The following is a 17,833-nucleotide window of genomic DNA, read 5'->3' on the forward strand; positions in this document are numbered from 1 at the left end:
CACCATTTCAAACAAATGGCTGTCCAGTCTCTTCTTTAAAAACTTCCAGTGTTGGAGCATTCACCGCTTCTGGAGAAGAATCTATTGAAGCACACAGTTTTATTCTAAATTGGATCATGGGGAAGCGGTGCTGCTTCCTAACCATAGCCCAGTCGTGATTAATGTAGAATTAAATCATCTCCAATTAGTTAACTTAGAATTGTCTGGCTAGTAAGACTAATCTGCCGTCAAAAACAGCTTGGAAAGAGGCATTTAAAAGGTTCCTTAATTTTTTTTTTTTCAAACTGGCAAGGGAGATTTCGCCCTCTCCGAAATTTCAGACGCTGAGTCAAACAGCAGTTCGAGGACCAAGAACAGCAAAAACAATTTTTCTAGCCAGCTGGCAAATTCATCTTTTTTTTCGAGAAAAAGGATAAGAAACACACACAGCCGTCCATCCAGCAGGCTTTTTCAAACCAACTTCTGCAAAAAACCTGATCTGGTCCTGTGAGGGATTAAGGACCCAAAGGGGGGAGAAAATGGATGCAATTGTCCATTATTATCCATTGCAGTTTTCAGTAGGGCCCAGAGGTCAAAAAAGTCAAGATGGCAGCCACACGGGTGCCCGCCTTTTTATTGGTGCAAATTCGGACCCACGGTTGCCTCCGCCATCTTGACTTTTTGGCATTTTTCTCAAGAAAAAAGAACCCCATTGACTGAACGCCGATTTGTTTGGCTAAGACAGTGGTTCTCAACCTTTTTAATGCCGCGACCCCAACCGGTCGTAAGTCGAGGACTAAACCGGTCGTAAGTTGAGGACTAAACCGGTCGTAAGTCGAGGACTAAACCGGTCGTAAGTCGAGGACTACCCAACCGGTCGTAAGTCGAGGACTTTCCCTGCCCGGGAGCACCGCACATGCGTGGTTCCACCCCCTGCGCCGGCCGAGGCGTAGCTGGCAAGCGGCAGAGACGGAGCAGGCCGACCACCAGCTGGCCCAGCCCAAGGGAGGTAAGGCACCCGCCGGAAAAGGGAAAAAAAATGGTGGACAAAAAAAATGGCGGACAAAAAAAATGGCGGACAGCCTTGCTTGGCGACCCCCGTGAAATGGTCGATCGACCCCAAATGGGGTCCCGACCCACAGGTTGAGAACCACTGGGCTAAGAAATTAAACTCCTGATTACTGAACAGACAGTCCTCGACTTTCGGCTGTTTGTTTAGTGGCCGTTCAAAGTCACAACGGCGTTGAAAAAAAGTGGTTACCGTTTTTTCACACTTTGCAGCATGTGCTCAAAACCCGAATGCTTGGAAACTGATACGGACTTATGACAGTTGCAGCCTCCGCCGCGGTCACGTGGTCAAAATTCAGACCCTCGGCAACTGACTCGTATTTATGACGGTTGCAACACACCCGGGGTCGTGTGATCCCCTTTTTGCGATCTTCGGACAAGCAAAGTCCATTGGGAAGCCGGATTCACTTAATTTGAGGACTAGCGACAATTGGGGCGTTCATCATTATTAAAAAAGTTGGAAGGGACCTTGGAGGTCATCAAGTCCAACCCCCTGCTCAGGCAGGTAACCCTACACCATTTTGGACAAACGGCTGTCCTTAAACTGACGACGGTCGCGCCACTCCCATGATTGCAATTCAGGCGCTCGCATTTGCGACCAGTTGCAAGTGTCGATTGGGAAAGCTGAGTTCGCTTAACAACTGTGTGACTATCTGAACGACCATGTGATTCGTTTAACGACGATGCTGTTTCACCTAACGGTTGCGACAGATTCTTCTCTCCCCCCAGATCCAGGCAATGAACGGATGGCGAGGAATGTCTTGAAGTACGAGAAGCTTCTGAGGAAGAGCCGGGAGGAGGGCGAAGAAAGGGTCCCAACGTTGCAGAGACCCAACGTGACCCACCTGGAGACGCGAGAGGCCTACGAGAAGCTCTGCCAGAGGCTGGGGTCTCAGGTGGGCGAGCGGTGGAGGCCTTTTTCTGAGGAAGGAGCATGTGGCATTTAGAGGAGGACCAAGAATGATGTGGTGTAGGCACCTCTGACGGGGGGGAGACCTAATTATTGCATTTTTTTTTATATGTGTGTCTCTGCAGGTGTATACGTAATCTGCTTTTTCCAAGGAAATTCCCATGTTCCATGCAACTCTGCTTCCACTTTATCCTTACAAACACAAGCCTATAAAGGGAAGGTCTCATCCAAATCTTGCTTGGCAGAGAGTTCACCTAACTAATTCTCTCTCTCTCTCTCTCTCTCTCCCTCCCTCCCTCCCTCCTTCTTCTCTTTTCTTTTTCTTTCTCTCTTTCTTCCTTCCTTTCTCCTCCCTTCCTCCTTCCCTTCCTTCCATCCCTCTCCTTCCTCCATCCATCCCTCCCTCCCTTTTCTTTTTCTTTCTCTTTCTCTCTTCCTTCCTTCCTTCCTCCTCTCCTTCCCTTCCCACCATCTCTCTCCTCCCTCCCTCCCTCTTTTCTTTTTCTCTCTTTCTTCCTTCCTTCCTTTCTCCTCCCTCCCTCCCTCCTTCCCTTCCTTCCCTCTCCTCCCTCCCTCCCTTTTCTTTTTCTTTCTTTCTCTCTCTCTTCCTTCCTTCCTTTCTTTCTCCTCCCTCCTTCCCTTCCTACTATCTCTCTCCTCCCTCCTTCCCTCTTCTCTTTTCTTTCGCTCTCTCTTCCTTCCTTCCTTCCTTCCTTCTCCTTCCCTCCTTCTCTTCCTTCCATCCCTCCCTCTTTTCTTTCTTTCTTTTTCTTTCTTTCTTTCTTCTTTCTTTCTTTCTTCCTTCCTTCCTTTCTCCTCCCTCCCTCCTTTCCTTCCATCCCTCCCTCCCTCTCTCTTCTCTTCTCTTCTCTTCTCTTCTCTTCTCTTTCTCTCTCTCTTCTCTTTCTCTCTCACCAATAAGGCAACCCTGACCTTTAAAGACTTAAGCATGGGCCTTCCAGCTCCAACACCTTCCCCACTCTGATTTCCTTACCATTCGCTTCTGCCAGGTCCCAATTCATTTCTAACATGTTTTCTAGTCCTCGTGATTCTCCCAGTTGACTTGCCAAGGAACAGTAACCTCGAAACAGAGTCTCCCAGAAGCTGGGAAGGGACTTTTAGCAGAAGAAGGCAGAGATCAAACCTCCTTTTCCCCAAACCAAGTTGGTGGTGTAACTCTAAGACACCCTCCAATAGGGCTCGCCGACAGTCTAGATCAGGGGTAGGCAACCTTGGCTCTTTTATGTCTCGTGGACTTCAACTCCCAGAATTCCTGAGCCAGCCATGCTGAGGGGAAAGGGAGAGGTTTCCATGCTGAGCCATGCCGGCTCAGGAATTCTGGGAGTTGAAGTCCGCGAGTCATGAAGGGGCCAAAGTTTCCCCCATGCTGGCTGAGGAATTCTGGGAGTTGAAGTCCCCGAGTCATGAAGGGGCCATAGTTCCCCCATGCTGGCTCAGGAATTCTGGGAGTTGAAGTCCACCAGTCATGAGGGGGCCATAGTTCCCCCATGCTGGCTGAGGAATTGTGGGAGTTGAAGTCCATGAGTCATGAAGGGGCCATAGTTCCCCCATGCTGGCTGAGGAATTCTGGGAATTGAAGTCTACGAGTCATGAAGGGGCCATAGTTCCCCCCATGCTAGCTCGGGAATTCTGGGAGTTGAAGTCTATGAGTCATGAAGGGGCCATAGTTCCCCCATGCTGGCTGAGGAATTCTGGGAGTTGAAGTCCCCAAGTCATGAAGGGGCCAAGGTTGCTTACCCCTGGTCTAGATAAAATAATTCAGAGGCGTCCCCAGAGGGTTAGGGTTATTAAAGGCAGGTCGAAGTTGAAGTCCACCTGTCCTCATGTTGCCAAGATGGAGAAACACTGCATTAGACATATATTAATACATATATTAACACTGCATTAGACATATATTAATACATTATTATTATTATTATTATTATTATTATTATTATTATTATTATTATTATTATTATTGAAGCCGGCGAACACATTTAAATCAACCGATAAATTATATATATATATATATATATATGTTGCTTTGCAAAACGGCCCCCTTGTCCCGCTCTCCTTTCAGCCAGCCCACGATCGACTCTCTTGCTCCTACGAGGCCAATCGGAGCCCTTGGCTGATCCTGCAGCCTCTGAAAAAGGAAGTTTTGCACCCGCAGCCTGAGCTGACCCTGTACCACGACTTCGTCAGCCCGTCAGAGGCGGAGAAGATCAAGGCCCTGGCGGTTCCGGGGGTACGTGGTGCCTCGGCGGGCTGCTCTTCTTTAGCATTTCTCCTGCTGTCAAGGTGCAGGTAGACCTGGAGTTACGGCACACCACGGAGCCCAAAATTTAGGTCGCTAAGTGAGACATTTGTGGAGTCAGTTTTGCCCCATTTTATAATGGCGGTTCAGCGAATCGCTCCAGTTGTTAAGTGAACAACACGGTTGTTAAATGAACCTGGCTTCCCCCATTGACTTGGCTGGTGAGAAGGTTGCGAAAGAGGATCACATGATCTGGGGACATTGCAACCGTCTTAAGTACATGTCAGTTTCCAAGCATTTGGATTTTGATCACATGATCACCGGGAGGCTGCAAAGGTCGTAAGTGTGAAAAATGGTCCTTTTTTCAGTGCCGTTGTAACTTGGAACGGTCACTAAGGGGACCACTGTAAGTCGAGGACTACCTGTCGTTCATTTAGCGACCGTTCAGACTTACCACGGCACTCAAAAACGTGATTTATGACCGTTTTTCACATTTAGGACCATCGCAGAATCCCTAGAATGACACGATCGATTCAGATGCTCGTACTTATGACGGTTGCGATGTCCCGGCGTCGTGGGATCGCTTTTTGTGTCGTTCTGACAAGCAAAGTCAGCGAGGGAAGCCTTAACGACCGTGTTACTAACTTAACAACCGCAGCGATTTATTTAATAACACTGCAAAAAAGGTCACAAAGTGGAACAAAACTCGCTTAGCAACTGTCTTGTATAGCCACAGGCCTTTTGGGCTCATTTGAGGTCGTAATTCGAGGACTCCCTGTAAGTGAATCTTAGTTCTGGACCCGGTCAGTTTCTCCTTTTTTATGAATGGGCGAAATTCTCCTTGTTCATTTTTTCCATAGCTGTTTAAGGCTGATTGAACATGAGAAGGTATTTTCTCCCCAAGGGTTGATTCTAAGAGATATATATATAGGATTTTTGAGGCCTATTTCTCCCGTGTTTTGCATAGTTTCTCTTCCCCCCTGCCCTTTTGTGCATTTTCTTAGTGTAACACCTGTCATGGTTCTGACAGATGAAACTCTTCAAAGAACTTCAAGGCATTGTTTACCTTAAAGAATCTTTTATTTGAGTAGCATAATATCGGCGCTTATATAATCGAAGCCAAAAACTGAATTCCCCTCCCCTGAGCAGAGTTAGCTAGAAAGAGTGCAGAGAAGAGCAACAAAGATGATCAGGGGACTGGAGGCTAAAGCATATAAGGAACGGCTGCTGGAATTGGGTATGTCTAGTTTAATGAAGAGAAGAAATAGGGGTGACTTGATAGCAGTGTTCCAGTATCTCAGGGGCTGCCCCAAAGAAGAGGGAGTCAATCTATTCTCCAAAGCGCCTGAAGGCAGGACAAGAAGCAACGGATGGAAACTAACCAAAGAGAGAAGCAACCTGGAACTAAGGAGAAACTTCCTGACAGTTAGAACAATTAACCAGTGGAACTACCTGCCTCCAGAAGCGGTGAATGCTCCAACACTGGAAGTCTTTAAGAAGAGACTGGACAGACATTTGTCCGAAATGGTATAGGGTTTCCTGCCTGAGCAGGGGGTTGGACTAGATGACCTCCAAGGTCCCTTCCAACTTTATTATTATTATTATAAATACTCAATGAGCACATAGTATCAAAGCACAATTCCCTCCTCCAATTAACAGTTATAAATCACATTCTCCCAATTAGCTTGAAATGCAGGCTTCCCCTCCAGCTCTCCAGCCCGGCCAATTCTTATCATCTCTTATTTCAATAACCTTGGTTCTCACGCTAAGTTCAGTGTTGTTATATTTCTAGCTGAACTCTCCTTCGCGCCCCCCCTCTTCCCAGCATCCTCTAACTCTAAAAGCAAAAGGTAAAAGGTGGCTACATTTCCATCTGTTATCAATGCAAAATATTCCGATGTTAGCAGTGTTGCTAATACCTCTTCCCATCACTGCAAAGCTTGAAGTGGTTTACGTTCAAACCATTTAAATATAAATGGTATTATTAAAGCATTGGAGAAATGAAAAGATTCCTTTGAAAAGATTGGGAGAAGGAACGAAAAATCAGAAAGGAATAAAATAAAATAAAATAAAATAATAAAATAAAATAATAAAATAAAATAATAAAATAATAAAATAAAATAAAATAAAATAAAATAAAATAAAATAAAATAAAATAATAAAATAAAATAAAATAAAATAAAATAAAATAATAAAATAAAATAAAATAAAATAAAATAAATAAATAAAATAATAAAATAAAATAAAATAAAATAAAATAAAATAAAATAATAAAATAAAATAAAATAAAATAATAAAATAAAATATACAATAAAATAATAAAATAAAATAAAATAAAAAATAATAAAATAAAATAATAAAATAAAATAATAAAATAAAATAATAAAATAAAATAAAATAAAATAAAATAAAATAAAATAAAATAAAATAAAATAAAATAAAATAGTAAGTAAATAAGTGAATAAGTGAATGAATGAACGAATGAATGAACGAATAAACAAACCAGAAAGAAACAAATCATGTAAGTTCTGTTAACCAGGTCGTGTAGTGCTCGACTTATATGACCCCAACTGAGACCCAAAATTTCTGTCGCTAAGCAAGACAAGTCGTTAAGTGAGTTTTCCCCCATTTTGTGACCTTTCTTGCGGCGGTTGTTAAGTGAATTGCTGCCGTTATTGAGTGAGTCACACGGTTGTTAAGTGAATCCGGCTTCCCCCGTTGACTTGGCTTACCAAGAGGTCGCAAAAGGGGATCACGTGACTCCTGGGACACTAAAACTGTCTAAGTACATGCCAGTTGCTAAGCATCTTTGATGATGACGTGACCCTGGGGATGCTGCAACGGTTGTAAGGGTGAAAAACAGTCGTAAGTCCCTTTTCTCGGCGATGTTGTAACTTAGAGTGGTCACTAAATGAGCCGTCCCTTCCCCCTCTCCTTCCTCTCCTCTCCTCTCTCCCTCATCCCTCTTCTTCTCCAGTTGCAGAGATCGGTGGTGGCTTCCGGGGAGAAACAGGAAGAAGCAGACTATCGGATAAGTCAGAGGTAAGATGGGTGGACTTCAACTCCCAGAATTCCCCAGCCAGTAATTTCTTCCCCCTTTCCTTTTTCTCTTTCCTCCCTCCCTTCCTTTCTCCTTTCCTTCTTTTTCTCCTTCCTTCCTTCCTTTCTTGCTCTTTCCTTCCTTCGTTCTCCTTCTTCCCTTTCCTCTCCCCTCCTCTCCTCTCATCTTTTCCTTCCTTCCTTCCTCCTTCCCTCCGTCCTTGGCTTTCCTTCCGTTTCCCTTTCCCCTTCCTTCCTTCCTTCCTTCCTCCCTCCCTTTCTTTCATCTCTTCTTTCTATTCCTTCCTCCCTCCCACCTTTGCTTTCCTTCCATTTCCTCTTCCTTCCTTCCTTCCTCCCTCCCTCCCTTCCTCCCTTCCTCCCTTTCATCTCTTCTTTCTATTCCTTTCTCCCTCCCACCCTCCTTTGCTTTCCTTCCTTTTCCTTTCCCCCTTCCTCCTTTCCTATCTTCCTTCCTTCATTCCTTATCTTCCTTCCTCCCTTTCTTTCATCTCTTCTTTCTATTCCTCCCTCCCTCCTTTGCTTTTCTTCTCTTTCCCTTTCCCCTTCCTTTCTTCCTCCCTTCCTATCTTCCTTCCTTCCTCCCTTTCTTTCATCTCTTCTCTATTCCTTCCTCCCTCCCTCCTTTGCTTTCCTTCCGTTTCCCCTTCCCCTTCCTTCCTTCCGTTCCTATCTTCCTCCCTCCCTCCCTTCCTTCCATCTCTTCTTTCTATTCCTCCCTTCCTCCCTCCCTCCCTCCCTCCTTTGCTTTCCTTCCTTTTCCTTTCCCCTTCCTCCTTTCCTTTCCCCCTTCCTCCTTTCCTTCCCCCTTCCTTCCTATCTTCCTTTCTTCCTTCCTCCCTTTCTTTCATCTCTTCTTTCTATTCCTTCCTCCCTCCCTCCCTCCCTCTCTCCTTTGCTTTCCTTCCTTTTCTTTTCCCCCTTCCTCCTTTCCTATCTTCCTTCCTTCCTTCCTTCGCCACCCATCTCACTGTCTACTCCCTCCCTCCTTTCTTTCCTTCCCTTCTTTCTCCTCCTCCTTTTTCGGTTCTTCTGCCGTCTTCGGAAGGAGCCCAAGCTGGCTCCTCCTGGAGGTTCTCCAGCCCTTGTTTCAAAAATCTGGCTTTTTTCTTCCTGAGATGCAGACAGCCGGTCTAAGGGGAGGGCGGGGTTTGTCCCCCAAAACTGCCCGAGCCACCCCTTTCTTTGGCCTGCCTTTGCACTGGCACTTTCACGGCGGGGGAAAGTTCACCCTTTCTGAATGACCTTCCACGTCTACATTATTATAAAGCGGCTGTCTGGTTTTTCCTTCCCTGTGAATCTTTCTCCGGAGGGCCGACTCTATAAACGCCGTTAATCATTTCCCGCAGAACGGTCTGTCTGAGTTGGAGGGAAGTGACTTCAGACGGCCTCGGGAAAGGCCAAGAAAAGTGGGGAAAACACAGATCAAGTTGCTATAGTTGCACAGCATCCCTTAAAACGAAGTTGCATGATCTCACCGCTGAATTTTGCAGCCGGTTGGAGGGAAAAAAACAAAACCTTAAGTGCTTCTCCAGCTACGGAGAGAACGGAGCCGTTAACTCTTTCCTCGCCTGGGATGCTCTGTGGAAAAAGAGATCCGGTTAGGATTGGTCCCGTTGAAGTCTTTTAAATGCCGATTAGCAATATATGTGGGAATGGCTGTCGGGTGGAAGTTTGTTAGTGGATGCTTTCAGATAATTAGTATTATTATTTGGGGGGGGGGAAACTGCTTCTTCTGCACCCTGGTAACTTTCTCCTCCTTCTCTTTCTTCTTTCTCCTTCTCCCTTTTTTTTTGTCTTTCTCCTTCCCCCACGCCTCCTCTTCCTCCTCCTCCCATTCTCTTCCTCTTCCACTCCGCAAACCCCCCTCCCTTCTAGCACTGATGATGTTCTCTAGTTGGGTCATGAAACGTCTGCAAGGAAACCCACCAAGCTCAGAGAGCACCAAGGACTCCACTGTCCTCCTTCTCCTCCTCCCTTCTAGCAGTGATGATGTTCTCTTGTTGGGTCATGAAACGTCTGCAAGAAAACAAGCAAGCTCAGAGAGCACGGAGGACCCCACGGTCATTCTCCTCCTCCTCCTCCTCCTCCTCCTTCCACCCACCCCCTCCCTTCTAGCACTGATGTTGTTACCTAGTTGGGTCATGAAACATCTGCAAAAACCAACCCAGCTCAGAGAGCACTAAAGACCTCAGTCATTCTCCTCCTTCTCCTCCTCCTTCTCTTCCTCTTCCTCCTCCTCCTCCTCCTCGCCACCCACCCCCTTCCCTTCTAGCTCTGATGTTGTTACCTAGTTGGGTCATGAAACATCTACAAGAAAACCACCCAGCTCAGAGAGCACCAAGGACCCCAACAGTCCTTCCTTCCTTCCTTCCTTCCTTCCTTCCTTCCTTCCTTCCTTCCTTCCTTCCTTCCTTCCTTCCTTCCTTCCTTCCTTCCTTCCTTCCTTCCTTCCTTCCTTCCTGCCTCTTCCTCCTCCTCCTCCTCTCCACCCACCCTCCTCCCTTCTAGCACTGAAGATGTTACCTACTTGGGTCATGAAACGTCTGCAAGGAAACCATCCAGTTCAGAGAGCACCAAGGACCCCACGGTCCTTCCTCCTCCTCCTCCTCCTCCTCCTCCCCTCTTTGATTAGAGTTATGGATTAAGTCAGAATAACAGAATAACAGGACTAGCAAATTGGAAGGGACTTTGGAGATCTTCTAGAGCAGTGGTTCTCAACCTTTTTAATGCCGCGACCCCCAACCGGTCGTAAGTCAAGGACTAAACCGGTCGTAAGTCGAGGACTAAACCGGTCGTAAGTCGAGGACTAAACCGGTCGTAAGTCGAGGACTACCCAACCGGTCGTAAGTCGAGGACTTTCCCTGCCCGGGAGCGCCGTGCATGCGTGGTTCCGCCCCCTGCGCCGGCCGAGGCGTATCTGGCAAGCGGCAGAGACGGAGCAGGCCGACCACCAGCTGGCCCAGCCCAAGGGAGGTAAGGCACCCGCCGGAAAAGGGGGGAAAAAATGGCGGACAAAAAAAATGGCGGACAGCCTTGCTTGGCGACCCCCGTGAAATGGTTGATCGACCCCAAATGAAGTCGCAACCCACAGGTTGAGAACCGCTGTTCTAGACCTTCTACTATCGCGGACAGATTCCAGTCTCTCCTTGAAAACCTCCCGTGGTTGGGCCACCCACAACCTCTGGAGGCAAAAGCCGTCCCAAGTCCCCTTAAATTGCTCTCTGGTGGAACCCAATTTTGTTAACTCCCTGTCGGACTGCGGCTGTCGCTGGATCTTTTTCAGTGCTTGGCTGAAGGACAGCGTGGATCCTGTGATCGGGGCCTTGGGTCGGCGGGCTGCGGCCTTAACGGGCCTGAATACCCAGCACCCTTATGCGGAATACCTCCAGGTGGTCAACTACGGGTTGGGAGGCCACTACGAGCCCCACTTCGACCACGCGACGGTGAGTAAACCCCTTGCAAAACAGCCTTTCCACCTTCAGATGCAACAATAGCCAGGCTTAATTTGTAACCAAAGATTTTTCCAAAAGGGAAAGAGAAAAAAGGAAAGTCAGTGGGTGTAAAAAAAAAGGAAAGATCTCAGAAAGCACCAGGCTAGGAACCAGGAGATTTGAGTTCTAGTTCTGCATTAAGCATGAAAGCCAGCTGGGTGACTTTGAGCCAATCGGCAGGAGAAGGCGAGTTCTAGACCCGCCTTAGCCAAGATGTGGCCCAATCACCAGGAAAGGATGACTTCTCATCCCACTTTAGGCCTGAAGGCCAGCTGGATGACTGCGCCAATCACTAGGAGGTGGTGAGTTGTAGTTCCGATTTAGGCATGAAAGCCACCTGGGTGACTTTGGGCCAATCACTAGAAGGTGGTGAGTTCCAGTTCCGCCTTAGGCACGAAAGTCGGCTGGGTGACTTTGGGCCAATCACTAGGAGACGGTGAGTTCTAGCCCCACCTTAGCCATGAAAGTGGACTGCGTGACTTTGGGCCAATCACTAGGAGGTGGGGAGTTCTAGTCCTGACTTAGACATGAAAGCCAGTTGTGTGACTTTGGGCCAATCATCTTGAGGTGCTGAGTTCTAGTCCTGCCTTAGGCATGAATGTGGATTTGGTGACTTTGGGCCAATCATCAGGAGGTGGGGAATTCTAGTCCCGCCTTAGGCATGAAAGCCAACTGGGTGACTTTGGGCCAATCATCTTGAGGTGCTGAGTTCTACTCCTGCCTTAGGCATGAAAGCCAGGTGGGTGACTTTGGGCCAATCACCAGGAGACGGTGAGTTCTAGTCCCGCCTTAGGCCTGAAAACGGCTGGGTGACTTAGGCCCAGTCGCTCTCTTTCAGCCCAAGGTTGTTGTGGGGAAAATAGAAGGAAGAAGGCATATGGTGTATGTTCGTTACCTTAATTATTTATAAAAAAAATAATAAAGGTGGGATGAAAAAAATGAGTTATGTTAAGAATTGACCCATACAATACAAGCATTGTAAACTCCAACGAATGTCTGATCTTGCAACAAGCTGCTCCCAAAAAAATCTCATGTTTTCCCCCTTCTCAGTCCAGAAAAAGCCCCCTGTATCGGATGAAATCTGGAAATCGAATAGCTACATTGATGATCTATGTGAGTTTTTAAATTTATTTTCCTTCCTTCCTTCCTTTCTTTCTCGGGCATCCATGGCAGACTTAGGGGTGCAAGAGATTGCTGAAGGTTCTGTGTTCGAGTTCCAGGCAGAGGGGCACGCCCACCATCATTCTATTCTATTCTATTCTATTCTATTTTATTCTATTCTATTATTATTTTCTATTCTGTATTTCTATTTTGTTCTGTTCTGTTCTATTCTATTCTATTTTGTATTTCTATTCTTTTCTATTCTATTCTTTTATTTTCTATCCTGCATTTCTATTCTATTCTATTCTATTCTATTCTATTCTATTCTATTCTATTCTATTCTATTCTATTCTATTCCATTATTTTCTATTCTGTATTTCTATTTTGTTCTGTTCTGTTCCATTCTATTCTATTCTATTTTGTATTTCTATTCTATTCTATTCTATTCTGTATTTCTATTCTTTTCTATTCTTTTATTTTCTATCCTGCATTTCTATTCTATTCTATTCTATTCTATTCTATTCTATTCTATTCTATTCTATTCTATTCTATTCTATATTTCTATTCTATTCTATTCTATTCTATTCTATTCTATTCTATTCTATTCTATATTTCTATTCTATTCTATTCTATTCTATTCTATATTTCTATTCTGTTCTGTTCTGTTGTGTTCTGTTATGTTCTATTCATATACTTTGAAAGGTTTTGGGGGGGCCCTGATATGAACGAACCCCCTACTCTAATTAATGTTGATTGTATTACCATACAACCCACCCACCCCAACAAGGGCTACCGAGACTAGAATTGTGAATTAGGGCTAGGAGTTGTGGGGACTCCATCACGGGAGGTTTTCAATAAAGATTGGGCAACCGTTTGTCTGGAATGGTATGGGATCTCCTGGCTTGATCAGGGGGGGTGGACTAGAAGTCCTCCAAGGTCCCTTCTAGTTATTCAAGGATTCATCCTTTCTATTGCCTCTTTTTGCTTAGCTAAGTTCGGTAGAAGCCGGAGGATCGACTGCCTTCATTTATGCCAATCTGAGCGTGCCGGTTGTGAAGGTGAGTCACTTCCTGGTGGGCGATTCCCCTCCTGGATGCTTTTCTTCCTGGGGAGTCAAAACCTGACTGTGTCCTCAGATCTGCTTCCTGGCAAAAATGTCCCTATCAGGGTCACAGCAGCCCTGTCATTCGTTCATTCGTCCGTTCACTCGTGCCTTTATTCATTCCCTCAGTTACTCGCTCATTCGTGCATTCATTCACTCATTCTTTGCTCATTCATTCACTCTCACTCATTCACTCATTCACTATATTCATTCATTCACTCATTCACTCTCACTCATTCACTCATTCACTAATTCATTCACTAATTCATTCTTTGCTCATTCATTCACTCACTCATTCATTTACCTATTCACTAATTCACTCACTCATTTATTCATTCACTCACTCACTCATTCACGCATTCCCCAAGTCTCTCGTTAATTCATTCATTCACTCATTCTTTGCTCATTCATTCACTCTCACTCACTCATTCACATTCAATAATTCATTTTTTGCTCATTCATTCACTCTCTCATTCACTTATTCACTATATTCATTCATTCACTCATTCATTCACTAATTCATTCATTCACTCATTCTTTGCTCATTCATTTACTCTCATTCACTCACTCACTCATTCACATTCACTAATTCATTTCACTCATTCATTCATTCATTCATTCATTCATTCACGCATTCACTAATTCATTCATTCAATCATTCTTTGTTCATTCATTCACTCACTCATTCATTTACTTGTTCACTAATTCATTCACTCACTCATTCACACATTCCCCAAGTCCCTCATTAATTAATTCATTCACTCATTCTTTGCTCATTCATTCACTCTCATTCACTCACTCACTCATTCATTCACTTATTCACTAATTCATTCACTCTCATTAATTTACTCACTCATTCACGCATTCACATTCATTCATTCATCTTTGCTCATTCATTCACTCACTCTCATTCATGCATTCACTAATTCACTCTCATTCATTCATTCCCTCTCACTCTCATTCATGCATTCACTAATTCATTCACTCATTCCTTTACTCACTCATTCACACATTCACTACTGAATTCATTCACTCATTCTTTGCTCATTCATTCACTCATTCATGCATTCACTCATTCACTCATTAATTCACTCATTCTTTGCTCATTCACTCTCACTCATTCACTTATTCACTTATTCATTCATTCATTCATTCATTCATTCATTCACTCGCTCAGTGTGCAGGCCATCCGTCTCCCCTGTAAGGTGACTCTCACCTTGACATTTTCGAACACCCGCCCCTCCCCGTCCCCCCCACGTGGCCTAGCCTGGGTTGGGGGCCACTCCCCTGTAGACACCCCCACACACACCCTCTTCTCTTCTGGTCTCTTTTGAAGAACGCGGCTCTGTTCTGGTGGAACCTGCGTAAGAACGGCCAAGGGGATGAGGACACCCTCCACGCTGGATGCCCAGTCCTGGCCGGAGACAAGTGGGGTGAGCAAGTGGGGCCCCCCCCTTTCCCCCTCCCTCCCCCCAGACCCGTCTTGCTGCAGCTACGGAGGAAACGCTGCGGATGGCAGGACCCTCCAAGCTCAGATGCCCTCTAGTACTTTGCGGGGGGAGGCTGGCACCCGATCAAGCGTTGCCACTGCAGGCAGTCCTGGACTTACGGCCACGATGGAGCCCAAAGTTTCTGTTGCTAAGCGAGACCTTGGTTAAGCGGGTTTTTGCCCCATTTCTTGCCACGGTTAGTAAACGAATCCCTGTAGTGGTTACGTTAGTAAGACGGTTAAGTGAATCCGTGAATTCCCCATTGACTTGGCTTGTGAGAAACTCACAAAGCAAAGTCACGTGACACCACCACCCCCGGACGCTGCGACCGTCATCAATACGAAACAGTTGCCAAGGGACTGAATTTCGATCACGTGACCCTGGGGAGGCCGCAGCGGTTCTTAAATGTGAAAAAAAGGGCATTAAGTCACTGTTTCCAATGCCGTTGTAATTTTGGTCACTAAAGGAACGGTTGGAAGTTGAGGACTTTTGTTTATTTATGCTGCAAAGTAGTCCTTCAATGCCCAGAATTCCCCTAGTCAGCATAGCTGGGGAATTGTGGGAACTGAAGCCTGTTTAGCTGGCTGGGGAATTCTGGGAGTTGAAACCAGCATATTTGTGGTAAACACTGCTATAAACATTTATGTTTGTCTGGATCCATCTGTAACTTCTTAAGATAGATTAATTTCAATGCCTTTTTTGGAAAGGATGGGGGGTAATTTCCAGCTTAATCGGCACCAGCATATTCCCAGCATCCCCTCAACCAGCACTGTGGATTTCAGCTGCCAGAAAACACCCCCCCCATCCAAAATGAGTGGGCTTCAACTCCCAGAATTCCCCAATGGGCATGGGTGGATTTCAGCTCTCAGGATCCCCCAGCCAGAATGGATGGACTTCAACTCATGCTGGCTGGGGAATTCTGGGAAATGAAGTCCACAAATCTTCAGACTGCTAAGGTGGAGAGAGATTGGAGTAGGAGATAGTTGAGCTGTTCAGGGTTCAGGAGTCTTTATATTTATTTATATGGACAATCTCCTGTCTGAGATGGTATAGGAAGTGGAATTTTCCTCCCATGGGATTTTCCCATGTATTTTACCAGGAAACATAGATAGGGCAGCCTAGAAAAGTCAGTGCCCTCCTAACGATACCCAAGCACTCCGAATTTATTGGCGGTGTCCATTTTCCTCTCCGAGTTCATGGTGACCTAACCCTAACCCTAAGTGGAATTTTCCTCCTATGGGATTTTTCCATGTATTTTACCAGGAAACGCAGATAGGGCAGCCTAGAAAAGTCAGTGCCCTCCTAACCACACCCAAGCACTACAAATTTGTTGGCCGTGTCTATTTTGCTCTATGAGTCCATGGTGACCTAACCCTAACCCTAAGTGGAATTTTCCTCGTTACCCTAAAAGGGTACTTAAAATGGTCCTTTGTATCTATCCCGTCCCTAGAAAAGTCAGTGCCCTCCTAGCCATACCCAAGCACTCCGAATTTATTGGCGATGTCCATTTTGCTTTATGAGTTCATGGTGACCTAACCCTAACCCTAAGTGGGATTTTCCTCCAATGGGATTTTCCCATGTATTTTACCAGGAAACGTAGATAGGGCAGCCTAGAAAAGCAAGCGTGGTTGTAAAACGGGGGCAAAACTCACATAACAACCGTCTCGCTTAGCGACGGAAACTTTGGGCTCCGTTGTGGTAGTAAAGCCAAGTTATAACGATGTAGGTTACACCTGGTGTAAATGGCCGCTTTGCAAACGGGTGCGACGTATCCGTGCCCTCCTGATCCTTCGTGTGCCTCCTCTCCCCCCCCCCCAGTGGCCAACAAGTGGTTCCACGAACACGGGCAGGAGTTCCACAGGCGGTGCAGCACCAACCCGGAGGAATAGCGACACACACCACCAGGGTGCTCTGCGGGGGCGTGACGACAACGAGGATGCGTCTTGCAGCTGCGTTGGGCATGCGCAAAGAAAATCTGAACATCTGGCAGAGGCCTGGAGGCAGAGATGGATGAGGGACCCAGGCAGAGTCAAGGCGGGTCCGAGTTTTATTTATTTATCTTGAGGACTAGCAGGTTGGGGGGGGGGAAGTTTGGGCTGTCGAGGAGAAGCACAGGCTTGGGGGTGCCAGGTCACAGAAGTGTCCTTGTCACCATCGCTCTCCGAAGACGAGGGATGAGAAGAGCCGGGGATATTATGGGATGTGCCCCCATATGGCGGAAGTGGGTAGAGCTAGCGCTTGACTTACAACGGATCCCCAAAATTTCATTGCTGAGCAGCTGTTAAGTGAGTTGAGCTTCATTTGACGGCCTTTTTTTATTTTTTGGCCACACTTAAGTGAATTATGAAGAGAAGGGCGCCTTGGTGCTCTCTGAACGGGGTTGTTTTCTTGCAGACGTTTCGTGACCCAGCTAGGGAACATCATCAGTGCAAAACCCCTTCCCTTCTAGCACTGATGATGTTAGGTAGTTGGGTCATGAAATGTCTGCAAGAAAACAACCCGGCTCAGAGAGCATCAAGGACCCCATAGTCCTCCTCCACTTCACACTCCTCCCTTCTAGCCCTGATGATGTTCCCTAGTTGGGTCATGAAACGCCTGCAAAAAAACTAACAAGTTCAGAGAGCAGCGAGGACCAGCCACAGTCTTCCTTCTCCTCCTCCGTCTCCTGCTTGAGCAGGGGGTCGGACTAGAAGACCTCCAAGGTCCCTTCCAACTCTGTTAAACTATTACAGTTATTCCTCCTCCTCCTGTCAAACCCCTTCTAGCACTGATTATGTTTCTTAGTTGGGTCATGAAATGTCTGCAAGAAAAACCACCAAGCTCAGAGAACACCAAGGACCCCACAGTCCTTCCTTCCTTCCTTCCTTCCTTCCTTCCTTCCTTCCTTCCTTCCTTCCTTCCTTCCTCTTCCTCCTCCCTTCTAGCACTGATGAGGTTCCCTAGTTGGGTCATGAAATGTCTGCAAGGAAACCACCAAGCTCAGAGAGCACCAAGGACCTCACAGTCCTCCTCCTCCTCCTCCCACTGATGATGTTGGGTCATGAAATGTCTGCAAGAAAACTACCCAGCTCAGAGACCATCAGCCACACAGCCCCCCTCTTCCTCCTCTCCGCAAACCCCCCTCCCTTCTAGCACTGATGATGTTTGCGTAACGAAGCGTCTGTAAGAAAATTAACGGGTGGGCTTATTTTCCGTACACTTATTATATATTATATTATGTGATGACTTGTTGTCTGTAAGAAAATAAAGAGGGGTGGGGGTTCAACTTATTTTCCAAAGCACCCGAAGGCAGGACAACCGATGGAAACTAAGCAAGGAGAGTAAGCAACCTGGAATTAAGGAGAAATTTCCCGACAGTGAGGACAATTCACC

At 46.1% G+C, this 17,833-nt stretch overlaps 1 protein-coding gene across 1 annotated transcript in view; it reads left to right on the forward strand.

The window, feature by feature from the left end:
* P4HA3 (prolyl 4-hydroxylase subunit alpha 3) overlaps positions 1 to 16,350 on the forward strand; it is a 25,102-nt gene extending 8,752 nt beyond the window's left edge. The window contains exons 6-13 of the mRNA XM_015815484.1: positions 1,777 to 1,943; positions 4,038 to 4,205; positions 7,192 to 7,256; positions 10,561 to 10,720; positions 11,819 to 11,881; positions 12,859 to 12,927; positions 14,308 to 14,404; positions 16,280 to 16,350. Of these exons, the coding sequence (XP_015670970.1) occupies positions 1,777 to 1,943; positions 4,038 to 4,205; positions 7,192 to 7,256; positions 10,561 to 10,720; positions 11,819 to 11,881; positions 12,859 to 12,927; positions 14,308 to 14,404; positions 16,280 to 16,350 (860 nt within the window). The remainder of the gene's footprint in view (positions 1 to 1,776; positions 1,944 to 4,037; positions 4,206 to 7,191; positions 7,257 to 10,560; positions 10,721 to 11,818; positions 11,882 to 12,858; positions 12,928 to 14,307; positions 14,405 to 16,279) is intronic.
* The last annotated feature ends 1,483 nt before the right edge of the window (positions 16,351 to 17,833 follow it).

Source organism: Protobothrops mucrosquamatus, unplaced genomic scaffold (genome assembly GCF_001527695.2).
Source record: "Protobothrops mucrosquamatus isolate PMUCROS unplaced genomic scaffold, P.Mucros_1.0 scaffold344, whole genome shotgun sequence".
In the NCBI taxonomy this organism is placed as follows: Eukaryota; Metazoa; Chordata; class Lepidosauria; order Squamata; family Viperidae; genus Protobothrops; species Protobothrops mucrosquamatus.